Source organism: Streptopelia decaocto (assembly GCF_964273445.1).
Source record: "Streptopelia decaocto genome assembly, chromosome: 3".
Taxonomy (NCBI): Eukaryota; Metazoa; Chordata; class Aves; order Columbiformes; family Columbidae; genus Streptopelia; species Streptopelia decaocto.
In genome coordinates this window covers 45,032,805-45,055,062 of record NC_138656.1, presented here as the reverse complement: position 1 = coordinate 45,055,062, position 22,258 = coordinate 45,032,805, and the positions used below count along the sequence as shown (strand labels likewise).

Genomic DNA, 22,258 nt, shown 5'->3' with positions numbered 1-22,258 from the left:
CTGCCCCTCTTGTTTCTGCTCATGAGAAAATAGTTGACATGGTGGCTCTGGCAGCCCTAGAGGAGTAATCACAGAACACCCACAGTGCCTAATGGCATGGCCTGACGGGGTGGCACAGAGGCATCCTCCCTGCTGCTACAGGAATGATTAAGAAACGCTTCAAAAGGCTTGTATGATGTAGAGAGAAGGGCAGCACCTCTAATTCTTGGCTTTTGCGTTTGTTTTCCTGAGCTGTCCCAATCTAGAAAATGCAGAGAGTAGACTAGGAATGCACTAGCACAGTGTCCATGCTAACTGTGAGGATGAAGTTGGGAAGACATATCCCAAGATAATTTTTTTACTGGTTGTAAGGAATGAAGAAGCCCTGCAGGGCTGCATGTCACTTGCTGAAACCAGAGCTGGCGAGGCAAAGGCGGGTCTGGGAGCGGAGGGGATGGCAGCACCACTGTTTCTGCCTATAAACCGATTTAGAGGATGGGGTGGGAGTTAATGGGGAAATGCAACACTTGGATGAAGGCACAGGGCTGGAAATATACAGCAGGCCCTCCCCTGCATGCCTCTGGGGAACAAATAATTTCATGCCTGACCTGCAGGTACTCACTAGGAAGATGCTCAGACATCCTGAGGGACCAACACAACAGCAGAAACTCCATTTGCAAACCAAGCTGTTAGATAGGGGCCTACAGCCTGGGAATGCAGATGTATGTATGTAGGCAAGGTATGCCTAATTCCCAAGCACCTGCGCATCTCAGTTTTCTTATTTCCAAGAGAGCGGTGATACTGCAAAAATGAGTATTATTAGGCAAGAAACATTTGGGGATCCCTCAATGAAGTGAATACGGTTATAAATCATAAATCAGGCTGCAGGGTGACAGGTCTTAAATGCCTGGATTTAAACCCAGAAACTTCCACTCTGTGTAAATTAAAGTGTTGGTGAGACAGACATTGCACTGTGTCCTTTCAAAAGGCTGAGGTTGCCAGAATTACAATACCTGAAAGACTGTTTTGACTCAAAAAGCCTTGGAGAAAGAAGGTGGAGAGGAAAGCTTGGCTACGGGCAAGGCTGTTAGCCTTTTACCCATCCAGTGACCTCTGCAGAGATTGGAAAGGGCAAAAAAGGGTGAACAGAGCTATGATAAACAAGAAATAACTAGTGGAATAAGAATACATCACTGAAAAACAATGGTTTGGCTAATGTGTTGTAGATGTCTAATTTCCAATGCATTTGGATTTCAAATACACAAATTCAAAATCATATACTAGAAATCCAGGGAAGGTGCAGCAGAGATATTAGTTATAAAAAGCTGGATATAGGAAAAGTGAGAATTATAAAAATGCAAAATTTTTCCGTGTGTTTGCACATGTGTGTATGTACGTATAGATGTGCCCATGACTTTCTCATCCCCAATATGCACCAGATCCTTTGTGCCAAAACACCAGTGACATCCACATACTTCTCATCAAGAAAAACAAGAACAGCAGGTGGTCTTTTCCCACAGGAGAAGACTGCTTGTACAGTAGAGTACAACTCAGCTTACCCCTTCTAGCTCTGTATTCAAATAAAGAAGGTTCTATTAAAATGTTAGCAGAGTTAGCACATTGGTATAAGAAAGCCTTGAGCGTGTTTTCCTAGAAGCTAGAATGAATGTTTGGACTGGGCTATGAAAACACAAAATGCTCTGCTAGTGCCAAGTGTTATGCTGACAAGACATACAGTTCAGTGCTCAGACCTTAAGAGACCTGGTATCCAAACCCACTTCCCATGTAACAGCAGGCAAATCACTTAGCCCATCTGTGTGTCAGCAAGATTTAGTGCAGCAGTTTGGAGAAATAGCTCTGACCAGGTCTGAAAAGCAATATACGTGCATTATTATAATGTTTTGCCAGAACTAGCATACACTAGTTTGCAAGCCTAACTTGTCAGAGCACACAACCTTATTGCTTCCAGCTGAATCTTTCTGGTACTGCAGCGGGTAATGGAGTCAAATCCGTGCTTAGCCTTTCCCCACCTACCACCATTGAAACTGGTGAGCATTTCACCCTGGGCTTTTCAGGAGGCAGAGTCGGACCAGCCAGCACTAAATACTGAAATTCCTGCCTTTGTAACTTGAACGCAGCAGTACCACCTCACCCTGTAAGCAAAGAGAAACTGTATTTACAACAGGCTGATCTGTCTTCTTTCCTCCTCACATTTTCTTTCAGCAGACACCGTGGAAGCAATTTTTCGACATGAATCTGGCAGCAGTTCTCTGTTTGTTGGCGTGTCTCACTGCAGTGACTTGTGACCGGGTCTACGTCCACCCTTTCAATTTGTTTTCTTTCAATAAGAGTACCTGTGAGGAGCTGGAAAGCCTGGTCCAAGAGGGAAAGAAAACTTTTGTCCCTGTCTCAATTGAGTCCCAAACCCCACCTGCCTATGAAGATGACCTGAACAACAAGGACAAACTGGAAACTCTGAGCTTGAGTGGCCAGGGGCGGCAGAAGCTGAGCTACCTGAAGGACTTGGTGTATGTCCTGGGCATGCGGTTCTACAGCAAGGTGCAAGAAGCACGGCAGAACCAAAACATTCTCCTGTCCCCCACCAGTCTTTACAACTCCTTGGTATCTTTCTACCTGGGTGCCTCAAACCAGACAGCAGCTGATTTGCAGGGTTTGCTGGGATTTGTTCCCCCCTCCGGAGACCCTGGCTGTACCTCCAGGGTGGATGGACACGAAGTCCTTTCTAGCCTGAGGGAGATCGAAAGCCTCGTCAAGAGCAGGGATGAGGAGCTGCTCTTTTCTAAGGTGCTCTGCCTGTTCTCAGCCCCTGGCGTCCCTCTCTCCCAAGCGTTCGTGCAGGACTTGCTCCCCTCCACTGATGCTCTCTATGCTCGAGCTGTTGACTTTACAAACCTAAGCGAGGCAGTGAAACAAATTAACACCTTCATGGAAGCAAAAAGCAAGGGCCAAAGCAAGTGCTTACTGACAGACATCGATCCATCCACCAACCTGCTGTTTGCTATGGACGTCCGCTTGGCAGGTACGAGGCAGGGGAGCTTGTTATGGGGACAGGCTGGGTGAAGGACAGGCAGTGACCCTGCTCCTGAGAAGGAAGCAAGGTCACACCTGGCCAGCAGGGAGAGGAAGGGCTTGGATGATGAAAGGCTGGAATGCTGCTCCTTGTGCAGCACCCTGCGCCCCACCACTGTGCTGTGGGTCCTGCCTGCACCCTCCCACCAGCCAGCAAGGGCAACAGGGAGGAAACAGAGGGAGATGGCCTCCAAGAAAACTTCCTCATCCAGGAAGCTAAGGATTAGGAAAGGTGTGGGAAGATGAATAAGAGAGGATTATGCAGAATTTCTGACTGCAAAGGATCTAAAAGTCGTGAGGAGTCTCCATCAAAAATTATCAGGAAGTAGGTTTAAAGCAAGCAAAACCAAAAACAAACCAAAACTTTTCCCCTAAAACCTTTATTTCTGCAGGGGAAGAGGTCAGAGGTACAGATTAAAGAAAGTCTATAGAAGATAATGGTTATGCCTCCTCTAGTGCCTATTAAACACAGAAGTCTGGAGGCAACTTCTGGCTCAGGGAGCAACCAAACAAGCTATCAGTTATGGAAGCTGGGAATATATACAAAATTAAAAAGAATTAAGGCAATCCTTTAATTACCTAGGGTCCTTCCATGCTGCTGTCCCAGAAATCCCCCTGTACTGCAACTGAGCCTCCTCTTCCGAGTGTAGCTGCTTTTCAACATCCTTGGGACTGAATGCAATACGAGAGGTCACACACTTTAGATCAGCTTGCCTACCAGTGACCACATTTTGGAAAACTGGCAGTGAGCCATAAGTTTCTAAATGGGCACCTACTGCTAAAGGTGGAGCTTTGGTGCTCATGAAATGCTTTTGTGCCTTTATCTTCCCACGTGCAAATTGGATTGTTGGCTTTCTTTGCCGTTCATGGGTTCTGTCATTAACTGATCCCAACTCCTCAGGGAGCTGTGAGCACCAGCTTTCTCTTCAGTGTAAGGTCTGGCATAGAGATAGCACTGCAAAAATAATTATTGTGTTACAGACTTGGGCATAGTCACAAAAGCAGAGGCTTCCTTTAGTGAAGCATTTTTTCCCTCTTCTTCCATACTGGAAAAGTGTCATTTTATTAGCTTCGGACCCTTAGCATGTCCTCAAGGGTCTGACTCAGTGTTCAGCTCTACTGCCTCCTCCCTCGCAAAAGGGTGCGCTTGAGATGTTGCAGTCTCCACATGTGGGATGGTGAAAACTGGCTCAAGGACAAGTGAATTAGTAAGGGACTCTGTTCTAATGAACACATGTGATGGACTGCAAAAGGGGAAAAGTATATTTTTTGTTCTGAAATGTGTTATATATTCTCCTGAGATGCTGTCAACAGTTGTTTTCACATTTGTGACTCACTGCCAAGCAGGGGCTGCCATTTAGAACCCAGTGCAGAACATCAGGTGAAAATTGTACTGATAGACTTCTATGTTCTTTTTGAAGTGGCAAAATAATTACAAACTAGTGAGTGAAAATAGCACAGTGGGACTGCATGATATTAAGTGCCCTTACTCTCTCCCATTTAGACTCTCTTTTGAAAACACAACCCTCAACAGCTTCAGTATTAACTAGAAATTTCATAGGATGCTTTTGGCCATACTTTTTTATTTACAGTAAAAAGGCATAGCTTTCCACAGAAAGTCATCCCCTCATTGGGCTTGTCATGCAGGCATAAAGCCTGTGTTACAGAACTTGGAGTTCAGGACCTGAAGCAGAGAGGTCCGACACTTCTTTCTTGTGCTCCCAAGGCAGTACTGCAGAGTACCCTTGCACTCTCTAAGGCAACATCTTCACTCTGTCATTGACAGCCTTTTTCGCTTCACTTTATTGTAGACATGGGTTTCTTCCCTGCTCTGATGTGGTTGCTGAAAGGTTGCCCAGTCCCATAGCTCCCGTGTTCTGATATGAGAGATCTCACTGTAAGAAACCATTTTTTCCAGTGTCTCTATCACCTTCTAGAGAAGGGATGTCCATCTTTAGTTTTCCTTGCTGTACATTCCAGGTGTCTGAGGCAGAAAGCAGGGTTGTATATTTTTTTTAGAAAATAGATCTCATATCTTAAAATGTGCTGTAAGTAACAAATAGTCACATTAAGGCTACTAACATCTCTTTCAGAGCATTTTCAGGGGAATACACACGTAGGCACACATTTGAGGGCACAGACACCCAGACCCTCACCTGGCAGAAGGCCAGAGGGAGCCCTTTCAGACACAGGGGTGCTGATTTGTCCTGGTTCATAACTGGCACAATATTAATGGACTCAGTCCCAAAGTCAATAGCAGTGCTTGCAATATCTTTCCCGAAACTATTTAAAACCAGTTACTATCCTACCTTGATACACAGAATCATAGAATGCCCTGACTTGGAAGGGACCCACAAGGATCATCAAGTTTTGTCTATCTGAATGCTCAATACTTTTTTTTCCTTTCATTTAAGTCTGTTACAGTCTTGACTTTTGCTATCCTGTGAGAATAAATTCTGCAGGTTGTATAGACCCTGTGAAAGCAGCTCCTGCTTGCATCCCTTGTTCTCATAACAAAAAAAAAAAAAAAGGTGAACAACTCTACTTCTGTATTTTTTTGTTTACACCTTTCACATCTCCTACCTGCTACTTCTTTTCAGTGAAGTTATAGTAGGCAAAAGTGCCTAAATGCTCTTTTTATGCAAACTCATTTAAGAGGCAAATGTTCCTATGCAAAACCACTTACTATGTATTAAATATGTTAGGGTCCAGCATTTATCTGGATTTATTGGAGAACAGACTAGTTAACAGTACAGCTTGAGCAGCTCCTATTTTACTCCAATATTAATTACTATAATGCAAGGACATCCTTTACCACAACATGAACATCTGTTTTCCTAATTCCACCAAGCAGCAGTTTTGAGATTTTTTTTAATCTTATCTGCCTATCTGGGCAGCAGCTCCCAAATGTGCCATCATGGCTGCTCGGGGGATGGAGAGGAAATCCAAGCAGACCCTCCACACAGGCCTGTGAGCCAACTGGGAGCCACATGGCAGCCTGTGAGGAAGCAGGTAACCAAGCAAGAAGAAATGCTGCGCGCCCAGGAGAAGCAGCAAAGCCCCTAGAAATAGAGCAGCTTTGGTCACAGTCCTGATGGTTGTGGTCCCTGTGCCGTAAGCCTGCACCACCCTCTGCCTGATGGTACCAGAAGGCATATTAAAGGCAGGATAGGTATGTTTACAGTAGCTAAACATTATCTAATACTCACTGCCCTTGTCTAATGCACAGTGTGGTGTTGTTAAACAAATACATAAAACAGCTAAGAGACAGAGGGGAGGAATGAAGTAAGAGAAGAACCAATTTCTTCTTTCTCAATCTGTTTTTCAGTAAATGTTAAACAAGCCTCCCAGCTCAAGGAGCCTCAGGAATTCTGGGTGGATTCAAACACGAAGGTCTTGGTCCCTATGCTGTCAGTCACAGGGACATTCAAGTACAAAACTGATGACAGCGGGACTTTTTCTGTGGTGGAAGTCCCCATCAGCAAGACCGCGCTGCTGGTGCTTCTGCAGCCCATCGATGGCAGCAACCTGGAGCAGGTGGAGTCCAAGCTGCCTCTGCAGTCCTCAGCCTGGCTTCAGCAGCTGTCCCCAAGGTAAAGATCAGGCACGAGTGCCCTCCCCTAGGGATGAATGGGATGGGGTGCACTGTGTGGGTCTGCCTGCTCATGAATGGATGTTGGATCCTGCCAGGAAGGGTCTAACACCAAGCACAAAGAGAAATGCCTGTGAAACTCAGGGACCACTCAAAGGGATGATCAGCTTTTTTTCTGGGGGTATTACAAGGAAACAAGCAAGTGCCTTTCCACAGCTGACAACACAGGACACATGAAGTGGGGTGATCTGGGGTTTAATAGCGTACCCAGGGCAGACTTAGGGTGACTTCCCACTTGGAAGCAGTAACAAACCACCACTCAGTCCTGGCTAGATGTCTGCCCCCACATCCTGAGCACTTCTCACAGGTGTTTTCATATGCGCGTTCCCCAGAACTGCCCAAACACCATGCTTTGACACCCGAGAGCACACACTCACCTCTCTCTCTCTTTTGCAGAGAAATCAAGTTAACACTGCCGGAGTTAACAATAGAAGACAGCTCTGATCTACAGGAGCTTCTCACAGATATGGAACTCCCTGCGCTGCTCGGGAAGGGGGCAGATCTCAGTAAAATAAGCAACACCAGCCTAACAGTTGGAAAGGTACAGTGCACATCGCCAGCAAGCAAAAAATATGCTCCCTGCTCAGTTTCAGCCTCTTTGAGTGTATAAATTTACCTAGAACAAACCAGCCAGAGCCATGTGGGATGCATGCTAGAAGGGCACTTTCTAGATGAAGGAATGACAGTGAATACTTTTTAGATTAACCCATCAGTAGGAATAGATTTGCTTTAAACTATTCAAATTTCAGCACTGCAGCAAACACAACGTGCCAGAGAGATGAAACTTGAGGTGAGCACACCAGGTACTCCACGTACAAACAAGACTGCACCCATTACCCCCCCCCAGTTCGAACACGTCCAGGCACTGCAGCTGGAGCGAGTGGCAGAGGCTGCAGCTGCTGAGCTTTGAGAATAAACCTCCCTCACTTAGAGGGAGATTTATCCTTAGACTACTCCCAGAAATCGCAAACACAGAGGCGTGTGCAGCACATGATGGTACCTGAAGGCTCCAGCATTCAAGTCCCAAGGGGAAGAAGGGAGAGCTTGGAGGAGAGGGCCGACTCTCATAAAAAGAACACAAATTATTTTCCAGAAGTATAATTCAAGTGCCTTTACCTTTATTTAATTCTATTTTTAGGGGGTGTCCTACCTTAGAAGTTCTGTCAGGGGCTTCAAGGGTACCAGGATTTCATACAGCCCAAGCGTACAAGCAGTTGTAGAGCTCTTTCACATTTATGGAAAAAGTACTCCAAGGTCTTTTTTTAAACATCCATGGTGTCTACCCTGTGCTGCTTACACCTGATCTAAGTTGCTGATTACTCCATGTGCTAGGAAGCACTTAAACCCTCATTCATCTCTTCATTATCATGCTCTCATGACTCTGGATTTACTCGTTTGTTTTGCCTTACAGGTAATAAATAAAGCCTTTTTCAAACTGACCAGTGATGGACCAGAGCAGCCAGAAGAACCCACAGCGCAGAAGGAAGATTTGGTGTTCCTGGAAGTAACACTGAACAAGCCGTTCCTTTTAGCTGTTCTTGAAGAGAAGTCCAGGGCGATGCTTTTTCTTGGCAGAGTGACAAACCCACTGCACGGGGTTTAAATGCAAGCACGGGGGATAGGGAGGGAGGCGAATGATGCACATTTCCCACCACCTTTTTCTTATTCATCAGCTATTGTTGTGATCTTGTTGAGTGCCCTACTTAGCTTTGAGATGAAGCAGGTAGTGCTTGAAATACAGCTTTTTGGAAGGTAAAACATTGCAACATTTCATTCTTGTTCATCTATTCGATATGACTCAAACCCTTCCTTCAGCTTCTTTTCTTTCCTTATTCCCACTTTGTCTTCCTTCTGCCCCCAGCTCCCTTTTTCAATGCAGTGGGGATAAAGTCGTAGCCAGCAGGGCACTGACTTAAAAAAATAGTTTCAAAAGCACAAGCGGCATTTAATATACAAAGGTATAGAAAAGGACCTCATCATTCCTAAGAGCTAACTTTTTAATTTTCGGTTTGGTCTGTTTTGCAAGAGAGACTGCCTTTTATGTTACAGTGAAAGTTTCAGGGTTATCCACAGAGATTTCTAGCTTCGTCAGCAATGTTTTCCTTTAAAATGCTGCCAAGAGCACAGGCAGGTTTCACTTGTTCCACTGAGACAAGATTTTTTGCCTTGGAAGCAAAAACACATTTAGAGGAAGTTTCTTCTTTCTGCAGCCCAGATGGATATATTCATTTCTTAACTCTATGGAAAAGCTAAAAATAGGGTTTGGTAGCATTAATGAACTGTGATGGATAAATTCTCATAGCCTGACAGATTTCTCTTCAAATTGTTTTAAGGGGAGGAAAAAAAAAAAGAGGAGGAGGAAAAAAAGAGCAAGCCTACTATTCCAATATAATTCCATTCCTTGTATTACTTTCTAACCTGAGAGGCATTTATTATAGCCTTATAGTAAAAAAGAGCATTACCAGTTAGAGCCCAGATCTGTAAACTTTAACATAACCAAACCATATGTTCTTAAAAATAGTATTAATGGTAATGATCTGTACCAGTATAAGTGGTGGATGTGCAGCTACACATGAATAAAAAGGGTTCAGTGGTCCAATCCAACTCTTAAGAGAGTTATAAAGGTCTGAAACATGAAACTGGAACAACAGATTATTAGATGTTTCTTGAATTAGCAAGTGAAGAATTGGGAGTGCAATCTTGGTAGTAAGGAAAGCCTCTCAGCAGAATGTTTTTTTTCCACCTCTCATCCTTAAATTTGTCTTTAGCACTGATGGCCTCCAGTAAATAACCGCAAACCTCTTTGGTATATGATGCCAGATGTACCCTACAAAGCACAGTAGTTTCTTGTCATCCATAGTGGCCCAAATGGCTGTCTAATCCAAACCCACTAACACCAGTGGTTCACTATTGGTGATGTAGATACATGACAGACCCTTCCAGCTTGATGGAAAAGACTAACAAATAACACAACTCACTCTCGTGAATACCAAGATTCCAAGTGCTGTGATGTAGCATTCATGTATTTATGCAGTTATACTGTATGTATTCCAGATGCTCTAACATCTAAATACTGTACTTGTATTATATACAGAAGCAATTAACTATAAATATGCAGAGACAGAAAGATGCAAATAAAACCACTTCCAAGTTGCTTTGCCACAGTTCAGCTGGATTTATGTCCATAACTGCATTCCTTGTTCTGGCTTCTGAAATTTGCTCCAAGTCAGATGTTTTTTAAGACAGTAAATTGCAAATTATCATGCAATGCAGCCAACAATATAGCTGTAAGCATGAATGAGGCAGCTTCCAAGTGTTCATACCAATTTAAAAGTTATCCCATTTACTCACTGAAGTCAGAAGGTAGCATCAGCCACAAATAAAATTTCAGACCACAAAATGTTTCATTTCTATGATGAAGAGGGAGGATAACAAAAGTGAGTCCCTGGCCATGCTGCCAGTAAGTTCTGGGACAAAATGTCATTATTCACAAGTGTGGGCTGCATGCTCTTGGAGGACTCCATACCCTGGTCAGTGGTTACAGGCAGAAAACCACCAAACCAACCCTACCACCCACAAAACCAACCACTTTTCAGAAAACAAACTTTGCCATGGAGAGCACCTCTCTACTGACACCCTAGAAAAGGAAGGAAGAGCAAGCTGAGACAGGGAACTAAAAGTATACTGGCCAAAGCAAGGACTGAGGAGAGATGCTGGAGCAAGTGCTACAGTACCAAAAAGATAAGCTATCTGTACATGCACCCACTCTCCTAGACATCAATATGGTAAAGAAACCAAACCAAAACAACAAAACCCCACACAACAACAACAAAACACAAACCCCCAAAAAAACGACAAAAAAACCCCTCAAAAAACCCCAGCTAAATCCCTCCGCTTCTCCAGCAATATATACTCTCCCAAGACTTGTTTCTGACATCCGTTTTACATCCAGAATTTTTATGGCATTTTATACTCTCCCCTGTCGTCCAGTGGTCTCCTCCAGTTTCACCAAATCCCCCTGCCGGGCCCCCAGCGATGCGCATCCCAAGCACCATTAGCTCAGCTGCGGTCTATGGCTGAACAGTCTAGTGACTGAAGCCCCCAAATTGTGCTCTTAACAGACAGATTTGGAGAAAGAAAACAAAGACAAGGGACAGTCTTCTAAAGTATCTTCAAAACAACATAGCTTATCCCTAAACATAGCTGACAGTTATGCTGATATGCTTAAAAAAAATTAGGCAGTTGGCTTCCTCATCCCTCCAGTTCAAGCATGAAAATAAAAATGCTGATGGAAAAGGAGAGTAAATATTCCTCCGTATTGAGCACTCCAACCAGATGCACATGTTGGTAGTTACCTTTAGGTTAAAACAGTCTAATAACCATTTTAGAGGGAAACATGTTACCACTCTTCACCTCTGCAATGCTATTATACAAAACCTCTTCCAGCTAAATTCCTTCCAGACTTAGGAAGGCATAGCAAGTTTTCTAGAAGTCCTAAAGGGGAAGAAGAAAAAGGCACAAAATCTGCATTACTGTCATGAAGTGAACTTACAAAAAATATCTGAGGAATAGAAGAACAAGGATTAGTCACAGAAGACACCTCTATCAGAACACACTTACTTGGTAGATCCTTTCGTCCTGATGGATATACGGTATTTGAAAATGCTAAAATTCCTTTTAGCAAAGACAAAGACAATTTGCACCTTTCTTTCAACAGGAGTTTCACAGATATTTTTAACTAATGTCATACTCCGCTGAAAGAAAATCAAATGCTATTCAAGTGAACAAAAAGAAAAGATGAGGAGCTGACATAAAACCAGTAATGTAGACATTTACAGCAATCATAGGGCCATTCAATAATTTTGATTTGCTATACAATGTTATTTTCTGCTCTGAAATTAAAGCTGGTCTTCAACAGGAAAGAACAGAGCTCAGCCTGTATGCTCAGCAAGCTGATGCTGACAAGTAGGAAGTGGTGTTATTGCAGTAAGATGTGGGAAGTCACGTGCAATAAAAGGGCAAATAACCTTTTTGTGCCTTTTTGGTTTGGTACACAGATTGCATCCTTTTTCCTGATTTTGGAGGATACAAACAAAGCTGTTCTATCTTCAATGATTAGTATGCACAGATCCCAGAATCTGCTACTTTTGTGACAGCTGTTATAGAAATTTAAATTTACAGAGATACACATCTTCCAAAATAAGTTGCACAATGCATTTGCAATACTATAGTCTCAGACTACAACTTACACACTCATTTTATAATAAGAAAACATTGTTGAAAACAACAACAGCTAGTGGTAGCAAGATGTTTCTACTCCTAACTCTTAAGAAAAGCAAATGAAGGGATGCAGGGAATCCAGGTTTTCTAGGTTCATCAATTAGAAGCCTGGAAAAACATTACACAGACAACAAACTTCTTGCTCATAAGCAGCAAGTTATCTTCACTTAGCAGTGTGCACCTAAGGTGCTGGCTGAGGGTCTCCACATCCCTGAATGACACAAACAGATCTGACATCTGCCAAGTTGGTTCACTTTACTTCAGTTTCTTTCCTCAGCAACAAATTTGGTTGCTCTCTCAGCTGTACATGTTGCCATGAACAGAGAGATGCTGAGCAAATTAGAAGAGTCAAATCCTTCTCTCCATTATTTAGACTGAATCCAAGCAGAACCAACATAACTTTAAACAGTAGTACTTACCTCACTGCCCTCCTTCATAAAATTAATTTTAGAAAAGTCGTAATAATCATCTATCCTACTTACTTCAAAAGCACAGTGATCATGTAGTTGTGTCTTCTCAACTAAAATATTGTCAGTTCTTCAACAGTGAGGAATAAAAGCCTACAACTGCAACTTCAATGCTACACGACAGTCACGTGCTGCAAACTCCGTGTTTCTGAGTGCTTGGAAGATTTGCACCATCTTTGGCTCGCCCATTAAGACCCAAGTTCTCTGAAGACTTTAGGAAGAAATGGGTATTTTTAATTAATAAACATGAACTAGGATGACAGTGTTCTATTTTCAGAGTACAAAAACTCCCCCAAAACCGCAAACAGAAGCTTCCTTCACTCACATAGGGTATTCTGTCGTTTGAAAGCCTCAAACTCACCATCTGCTGTCCCCAGAGTGTGTTATCTGTCCCTTACAAAGAGAAACATCAACAGGGAAATCAGTTCAGGTTCAAGAGAGCTCTGTGTTAATCCTTCTACCATTTAAAACCCTAATAACGCTTTTAAATTTCCTGCTATATAAAGATGCACCTTGCACTGAAGCAACTATGTTTGAAGTTATAAGACTTCCACATGTACTCAGGCAAAATATTCCCCTGAATTCTAATAGCCAATATAATACAAATCAGAAATATACCAACTCTGAAAAAATTCCAGCTTAGTGAATTTTAACTCTGAAGGACAACAGGTAGCCTGAATGTAACATCCAATAAGTTAAATACTGATGCTAGAAGTTATTTTATAAACTTAAGAGCTTTTTTTATGCAGCGCTTCTCACCAACAAGGTCCATTAAAAAAAACAAAACAAACCCAAACAGTATAATGTAAACATTCATTCAAAACCCAAACAAGAGCTAACCATATCTCATGATGAAGCAAAGCAGGTAAGTGCAAAGCAATAACAAGAAATAGCAGATTTCTATTCCTGTGATCACTTTCTTTATTCCAGAAGAGCTGGAATAAAGTCCCTTTGGAAGCTTTTGACAACCATAATTGAACACATTTGATTCAAAAACACATGGGACACCAAAAGTCAGGAAGACAATTTATTACCTATTATTTTCATAATATAAGTTCATTCTTCTACATTTTAAGATGTACAACAAGAATTTAAAAAACCCACATTTTATTCCACTTTTATTCTACAGTAGAAAGTTTAGAACTTTGGATTGCTTTCCATATAATGGAAAACTATGGTAAATTCTCAGTCTTTTGGTGAAACACGCCCCTCTTGACAGAAGATGCACTGATTTGTTGCTGAGATCCATGAGGAAGCACTTCATTGCTACTTATTTGGTAAAACCAAGAAGAGTTAAATTCTCTTTCTTTTAGGGACATTCTTTATCTTCAGTTACATGCTTTCAAGAATGTCTAGGATTGTTCTGCTGTAGCCTGATCCTTGGCATTTAGAACCAGATCTGTAAGGGCTGAAAAGCTTTTTATGCTGCTTGTCTCCAGTCCCATTTTTCGTATCTAAAGAGACATAGAAAAAACATTAATTTTCTTTAAAACATCTAAAGGTCATTAATTATTCTACTTAAAACATTTAGCAAAGCATGTGATTTGTCCTGCATCAATGTGTGACAAAAGCTGCATATAGTGCACACTATAAAAAACAATCTATATCCAACTTTACTCAGTTAAGTTTTTGCAGTTAATGTAGTGTCTTGCAGGAAAATATTTAACCATCTTCTAGGCAACTTGCAACTAAAGCCAGTTGGAAGTTTTCCAATGAAACAGTCAGTAAGAGAAATTTGGCTGTAAGTTTGTTTTTAATGCATTGATCTCAACTGAATTTGTTTCAAACCCCAAATGAGGTTTCTGGGCAAAACTTTAAAGATAAACATGAATACATCCAAGAACAGCCAAGAGCATGATGGTGAAAGCATTTCAATGGGCTGCCAGAGCCTACGGCTCCAGCCTCAAACTTCCTGGGGGATGAAAACAACTCTACAAATAGAGAGGTTGCTACGAGTCATTTCTTACCCAGGAAATCTATTGCTCTCATATTTAGAAAAATACAGCCATAAGAAACCTAAAAGTGCACTGCCAAAGAAAAATCTGGATCTAAGTAAAACCATAATGAAATGATTCTGAAAAGGTGTTTGCTGCTGGACCTCTTTGTAATATCTACATGTACCAAAACAGCTCCTAAATGATTACAAACAATCTATCCCAGTTCAGCTAAAATTCATATTGCAGTGACGCTGACATACGTAATAGGAATAAAAGAACAAAAGCCCAACCCCAGCCAAAAACTACTAAATAATAGTTCTTGTTGGTAGGATTTCCATACTTCTACCCAAATCTTCTTCCTTTGTGATAAGTCTTAGATATGAGAAAAGCATCTGCTCACACACAGGCAGACTTTATCTATCTGTTAAAATGCAGCAACAGTATCTCCTCATAAACAAGACTGACGATAACCGCTTGGTAACTCATGATGTGGACTTGCACTTGGAAGTTTGTTTATTTCTATATATAGTCTTCAGAAATAAATGAGTACAAAATAGTATGCTTAAAAAATTTCATGTAGCTACTACTGCACACATTTCCTGGAATATTTTCTTCTTTTTTTGTTATTTACAACTTCATATTTGGCACTGAAAGGAACTTACAGTTCTGCAGCACAACAAATAAAGCTAATATCTTCAAAGCTCTTGGGAATAGACCCTTGGCTATGCAGTTAAGTCAAGGCTGGAAACATGCAGAGAGACGGCAAACAAAAGCAAGGCCACAAAGACATTTCCATCCGAGCTAAGGCAAGTCCTGCCCTTTGATCTGTTCACACAGTGTTTCTTCTTTGTGTGTCTAAGCAAAAGCAGTACTTGATTTTTAAATAGTAAGAAATACCAGCATGCATTCTACAATCACCAAGGTCTCAAGTCACCTCCATTATATAGATGTGAAAAAACAAAGCACTCCCCTGTCCAACAAAATCACACCTTCAACACTTTCACAACCAAGAACTAAATCAAGCTTCCCTTTCCTCCTCTATCTCACCCTCTTCCAAAACCAGTAATAACAGTAAACAAACTTATTTCTCATAACTTACTTGTTCTCCAAAATACTCCACATCTAGGGCCAGCTGCAGTCGGATTTTGTTATCATCACTCATGCCGCCGTTTGTACCAACGGGGTTTGAAGTTGCAGTTTTTCTGGCTTGCTTCAACCTTTTTAGGCTCTCTTCCATTTTCTTAACAGAACTTAACACATCAGATACTGTTTCGTAATACCTAAATTAAAGAAGATTAATGAGAAAAAAAATACACTTTACAGAAAAGCCTACTGCATACACATCAGTATATCACTTCCCCTGACAAAAATGCTGAACAATGCTGGGAGGAATGGTTTTCCTTGTGAGGAAGCTACTTATGTTTCCATCATTATTACTTAACCAGCATTTCCATCATTAGTTCCAGAGGTCAATCTGAAGATTGCCATTCAGCGTTGAAGCTTCATTCTTAGCACAACATTTTTGATCTGCTCAAGATGTTTGAACTCAATAGAGAGCAAGGAATGCAGTTGCTCAATTTCAAACAGTCTGAATCAGCCTCTACTTACAACCAATGGAGCAGTAAGTAAAATTCCTTTTACAAGCAGGACAAGAATAACAGCCTGACAGACCAAAAATTACATAATTTTAGACAAGTTCTAGAAGTGTACATGTATATGAGAGCATGCAACTTCACATCAGTCAGAAGTGCCTATTTCTGAAATGAAGAAACTGATCTAAACAGGACTTTTGGGAAGCTGGCAGGAAAAGTCAAAAGAACAATAATGCCAAGTTAGAAATGGTACAGACGGAATAAAACTCCACTTCTTACATACTGGGATACACATTAAAGAAAGCAGAGAATCAGACAAGGTAAACAAATCAAGTAATCAACAAAATTTAAAAAAGCCTTATGGATTGAAATCCCATGCCTAAATGGGAAGGGCATAATATCATATAAATTAACTAACAGATGCCCAGGACAGTGAGTTGTTAAGAACAGCAACAGGAGAAAACAGAGCAACAATGGGCAATTAGAGGATCCATGAGAAAAGTAACCAGATTGAGCTATGTTCTGTAATTTGCTAAAATCAGTAACTTTCAAAGATCCTCTCTCTGACAGTGATCAAACTACTATTGCAAGTATTTAAAAAGCTGGAAGAATCTTCCTGATGCTTGCTTTTAAACAGGGAGGCAACAGAAAGGCAAGCTTTTTAAAGAGATAATTAGATAGGAATGACTAAAGCAAAAGTGCTTGCCAGTGCCATGGAAACTGTTTCAAGAAACCATTCTATAAAAAGTAAAAGTATACCCATAAAAGTCAACCATAATGCCTGTTTGTACCTTGGTATTTCCTAGTCCCACTGACATGTGAAGACTTCCTACTTCCACTGTACTTCAAAGTCCTTCTGCCATTAAGCAAGTTTAATCTTCAGTGATTTTTAACCACTTTATGCTCTTTCCTGTTTTTCTCATTTGGATGCAAGGAGATATTGCCACAGCAGGAAATTAAATTAATTACCTGCATCCACATTCTCAATGAAGAAACTGCAATATCGCTTCATTTAAGACATTCAGTTTGTCTCTCCTCTTGTTCAGTGAGGATAAGACATTAAAAACCAAAACAAAACAGAAAAAACTAGTAACAGCAAATTATGTAAACAGAATTCAACAGAAAATTCTAAGGAATCACCAACTGAACATGCCAATCTTACCTGTGTTTAACCACTACAACTATGTTTAACCTAGCACTTGATTCAGTTTTGGTAATGCTGACATGGAAAGTGAGAAACTGCTTTTTGGGGGAAAAAAAGCGCTCTGGCTGGATCCAAGAAACTACAGAACAGATACTTACTTACTTTGCGTGGTGTCACCAGATTTACTGAAGCTTTAAAAGCAAGGCAGACTAGACACAGAGAGGTAAATAGACAGATAGACAAGAATTCACTCTAAGATATTTTAGCTGCACAGGCATGTGATGTGACATTCCAGAAATCTTTGGAGTCCTTCAGTAATGTAACTTAAACCTGACTGCTGTGGGTTAACAGCAACCTTCTTTTTATGGAGTAATAACTGGTTAAAAGAAGGGACATCAAGCTTCACAAAGTAGGTTTTGTGCAAAATGGAAGTGACCAGTGGAATCCAGTTCAATCTATTCTTAACCCCATACAAAATACCTAAGAATAATTTTACAGACAGTTAGTGAATATTTCAGTGTCAAAATTGTCTTATAATTTTAAGTTTCTTCTGAATAACCAAAAAAATGACTGCAAAGTGCTGCAGATGCGCTGGGCATTAATAAGGACCTGAGAGGTGCCAGAAGTGGAGCAGCAGGAAAGGATAAGGAGGCAAAAGGAAGGAAAAAACTCATGTTCTGACCACAACTTAAAGCCCTAGTATTATGTGGCTAATTCTCAGAAAATACCAATCCAATGAACAGCAGTAGTCTATGGACAAGACAATATGCTAAGAATTATTAGGAAAACATGTAAGGACAGACAAATACCAGCATCACACCTTAATCCACATGGACTCTTCTGATCATATCATCTATGATCAGAAAGGACAAAGAAAACCAGCAACAACAACCATAAAGATGAGAAGAGGAAAAAAACATCAATATACGAAAGAGGACTCTCTATTCTGAAGCAATATTACAGAGATATAAAAAAATTATAGCAGGCACAGGAATAAATTATCCATAATGCAAGAAGTACAGGGTATCCAGTGAAATTATCTGGCATAAATTCCAAACAAAAGCAAGTATTGCTTTTCATGTTACACAGTTTAACTGCTTGAACTTAGAGAATGCAACATCCATTAAGGAACTTAATGCAGACGGATATTCATGCTCAAGAAGTCCTCAAGATGCTAACTTGGAAACAGAAGTTCTACTGAAGAAAGTATTGCTTTGTGACTGCCTTATTAAACTATGATCAGTTAGCTCTTCAGCAGTTAAAAAAAAAATCCAAAGTTTTTTTTAAAAAACACTAATAAGTTGGATAATCATTACATACATTTAAAAAGTCAAAGCAAAGTAGAACTCCAGCTTCTTGAAAATTCAATCATTGTTCACTGAAAATAGCATGAGGTTAAGGTCTTATGTAAATTCGGAAACAAAATGCAAATTTTTAGTTCACTGTTGCATTATTAGATCTAATCAGTTTTTCAAATGCCCTATTCACAATGTCACGGTTTGTACAGATCTGAGCAGAAGTCATGTCTCTGGATTCCTGCCCTGCTTTTCATCTGCTGAATGCACAATACAAAAGTAAATCTGAATAAATATACCCTGCCAAAAGAGGGATATATTCTTTAATGTTGTGTTAACTCATAGTGGTTTGGTTTTTTTCCTGTGCCCATTCAATGTACACTGGAGTTTTTAATTAATGCAAAGAATGCTCTGTAGGGTTTTCTTACTTTTGTGTGCTTTCAGAGAGGGCACCTTCCAACCACTGATGAATCATGGGCTGCTTCAATATATCTTTGTATTCATTCTGCAGTCGGTAGAAGGGCTTAAGAGCGCTGTCAACATAAGGTGAAGCTTTAGTTGGCACCTCCTGGTAGATGACAGGGAAACAATGTGGGGGAAAAGAACCAGTAATTACTTACTGAAAGTATCAATACCAAATCCTAGCACATATATAAAATGCTAAGTCTGCACCTTAGCAAAGAGATACATACTCCATCCACAACAAATCAATGAAGAGATCATCATAAATAGAAAAGACGTCACCACAAAATAATTTCGTAGTGTTATACAATGAGATATAACATAGAACAAGGTTCAAAGTGATGAAAGCTTTTTGAGAGATAGCCACTCCTATATCAGGGCATGATCCTGAATGCACTTTCTGCTCAAGCTGATTTTAGAGAAAGCTTGGTGGCTACAACAGCCCATTTTATCTTTGTCAGAATGACTATTCTTTCATATAGTTCACTAAACTGAAGACATTGTTCCTTCTGTTCTTATACGATCTTGATCACTCAGTATATATTCCAGAAGAATGCTTTTGGGATAACTAATATCCCCTCACTATCTTATTCTCAGCTAGTTTTAGCTGCAGAATGCTTCCTCTCTCAAGGGATGATCCACACATTGCTTGGGTGAACCTCACGCATTTTGAAGCAACAGAACACAGCCAGTGTACACAAAACCTCTGCCACCCGAAACACCTCATTAACCTCTTAGAGTTTCAAATCTTAGAACTTGGCCAGGCAAAACAGTCTTTGTCCATCCAGTTCCTGCAAAGGCTATTCTTATGTCAAATTCTGAATTCTGCTGAAAAAACAAAGTATTGGGACATAGCAAAAATAAAGGTGCCAGAACTTAACATGACTGTAAGAATGTACCTTCTCTACTCCAAGTCATTTCCTGTTTATCAGTTCAGGTTTCACACTATAGGAAGCCAGTTAAGACTGATGGCCAAGAGAGTAACACAGTCATACTCATGGAGTACAGAGCTCAAGCCAGCAACAAGACCGCACTGAAGGTGAGTCTGCGTCCTTGTTTTGGCACAGTCACCCCACCATCTGCTTAAACATCCCATGGACACTTGAGAGAGTATGGTAGTCCACTACATCACTATGCAGAGATTGCCTTCAGATAACTGAGCTAAGCAGTGTAGGGTTGGTGAGTTTTCCACCCTCCTTGGACTTACATACTTTGTTCTACTCTTTCCTTAATTTTAAGTAAAAATATTCGCTCTTAAAGACAGAACAATCTAGTCGCTACATAGATGAATTTGAGCCTTGAAGTTGTTTTTTCCATTTAAATACAATTTCTGATTAAGTATGTTCTTAAAACTAAGATAATGAGAAACCGTAGAAATAAAATTAAGTAATAAACTACTCTTTTTGGAACAATTTCTCTTCCAGCTTACCCTAAATATTTACCCCCCAAAGAAAATTTAATATCCTTGAAAGAAGTAGACTTAATAGCTCTAAGTTCTTCCATTTAGCCATTGAAAGAGTATGGCACTGTTGCTGGCAATGCAGTTTCTTCATGATAGCCAGGAAAGTTTTGATTTTGGTGAGTCAAGACAACCATCCCCTCACTGCCAACCAAAACCACTCCACAATCAAATAGGAAGAAATAGCAAGGGAAGAGAGGTGAATGGGAAAGAACTTTGGCCTTGCCCATTTCAGTCTGCCTTCAGTGTTCAAATTAGGCAAGGATGTAGTAGTCTGTGGCTCCCGGTACTCAAATGTTTTTTCTATTGCCTGAACAATACCAAGCTAACTACCAACACAACTGTAGACTGGCAAAAGCAAGTCACAGCAGTAGAACAAGCCAAAATGAGACAATCATTTTTGGTACCATATTTCACCATTACTTTTGATCAGTTTCTCAACAAACTATTCTTTTTAGTCATTCTCATCTTGTTCCTTCCTGTGCAAGATACTACTTTCATCAAACCCAAACAGCTAGTTCACTGAGAGGAAGTTTCTTGACACAGAAGGTGGAAGTGTCATCCCCTCAAAAGAAGTTTTTCACCTGGTAGCATTGCCTCTTATGTATACATTCTGACATGGCAGAAACACATTTATTCTCATTAACCTTTTTTTCTTTTGCACATCAACAGTTCTACTCCTTGCTCTTTCTTCTATCTTAAGCCTGTGCCCTCATCATTGTTATTCTACCTAAAATTTTAAAAATACTTTTTTTTTTTTCCTTTTCGATGAGGTAAACAGTAAATCACTAAATTATCCCACGGTATTTGATAGGGCTCTTAGCTGTCAAGCAGATACAGACAGGCCTGAAAACTCATAAATGTACTGCCCAGTTAACAGTCTTAGCATAGGCCTTTCTGAGATTTATTTTTTCATCTGCAACCAGCACTGACCTTATTGGTTCTCCTATATAATCTTGGAACTTCCAGTGCACTCTTCAGGTAAGCGAAGGAGGACTCACTGAGATCCTGGATAATCCTGTTATTCAAGGTAGGCACACAGGTCGATAAAGAAGTCTTTGAGTCTTCCAAGGCTCCTATTGAAGTAAAAATGCTAAAGTTTAAACTGAGCCAACCTGCCCAATTACAGCATAAATTATGTGAACCCCTCCATCATCCCAGTCTCACTCACTATCCTAGATGGCTGCTGGAGTCAAATGCAGGATGCTTACTAAATAAATACACACCAGCCATCTATAAAATATCTCCAGTGGCATAAACTACTCCAGAAAAACTGATGGAGGAAAGGAAAGGGAAAAAAGGGTAAAGTAACATTCCACAGGTACACAGTTTTTTCAGCATGGCCAATGTAGCAAGGGGCTTGAATCAAAAAGGCTCTGATCTACCATGGAAACTGTGGCTGTGAAATTCTTTCTCAGAGTATCTAAATTCCCTATGGAGTGATTGGAACATGCTCAACTCAAAGTTGTGATTGACAACTGACCATCTACTGAGTGGGGAATGTGCACAAGCTCCTACCTCTCTTATGGACTTGGATCATTAATCTCGATTTGGAGATTTAAGTGGAATTCACAGCGCAGAACTTCTGGCTATACTTGCAGACAAGGACTAGTTCACTCACCCAGCTACTACACGCCTGGGTTTAATTACTAAATTAAAATCAGACTCCATGTTTCACATAAAGAATGATCAGATTAAAAAAAAAACAAACCAAACACACCACACACAACGGCAAAAAAGAGGCTAAAACACTTAATTGCTTCTTTCCTCTGAGGTTAAGGTATTTAACTATGAAACTTTGACAACTCTCCTCCTCGCATGATTCATCAGGCCAGAAAAACTTTTAGAAAAATATCTTAGTTTCAAGTGGGTAATGGAAAGCCTCTCTTTGCTTCTGACGT

At 40.6% G+C, this 22,258-nt stretch overlaps 2 protein-coding genes across 2 annotated transcripts in view; one reads left to right on the top strand and one right to left on the bottom strand.

Moving 5' to 3' along the window:
• Nucleotides 1-2,208: 2,208 nt before the first annotated feature.
• Nucleotides 2,209-8,594, top strand: AGT (angiotensinogen). The gene is made up of 4 exons (XM_082048919.1): nucleotides 2,209-3,019; nucleotides 6,398-6,662; nucleotides 7,118-7,262; nucleotides 8,133-8,594. The coding sequence occupies exons 1-4, from the start codon at nucleotides 2,230-2,232 to the stop codon at nucleotides 8,322-8,324; spliced, it is 1,392 nt and encodes a 463-aa protein (XP_081905045.1). The 5' UTR covers nucleotides 2,209-2,229; the 3' UTR covers nucleotides 8,325-8,594.
• A 4,887-nt stretch (nucleotides 8,595-13,481) lies between these two features.
• Nucleotides 13,482-22,258, bottom strand: part of COG2 (component of oligomeric golgi complex 2) — a 29,797-nt gene continuing 21,020 nt past the window's right edge. Inside the window, exons 15-18 of the mRNA XM_082049969.1 lie at nucleotides 21,291-21,433; nucleotides 18,865-19,004; nucleotides 15,505-15,685; nucleotides 13,482-13,922 (exon numbers count right to left, since the gene is read on the bottom strand). Coding sequence (XP_081906095.1) covers nucleotides 13,821-13,922; nucleotides 15,505-15,685; nucleotides 18,865-19,004; nucleotides 21,291-21,433 — 566 coding nt within the window. The 3' untranslated portion in view covers nucleotides 13,482-13,820. The remainder of the gene's footprint in view (nucleotides 13,923-15,504; nucleotides 15,686-18,864; nucleotides 19,005-21,290; nucleotides 21,434-22,258) is intronic.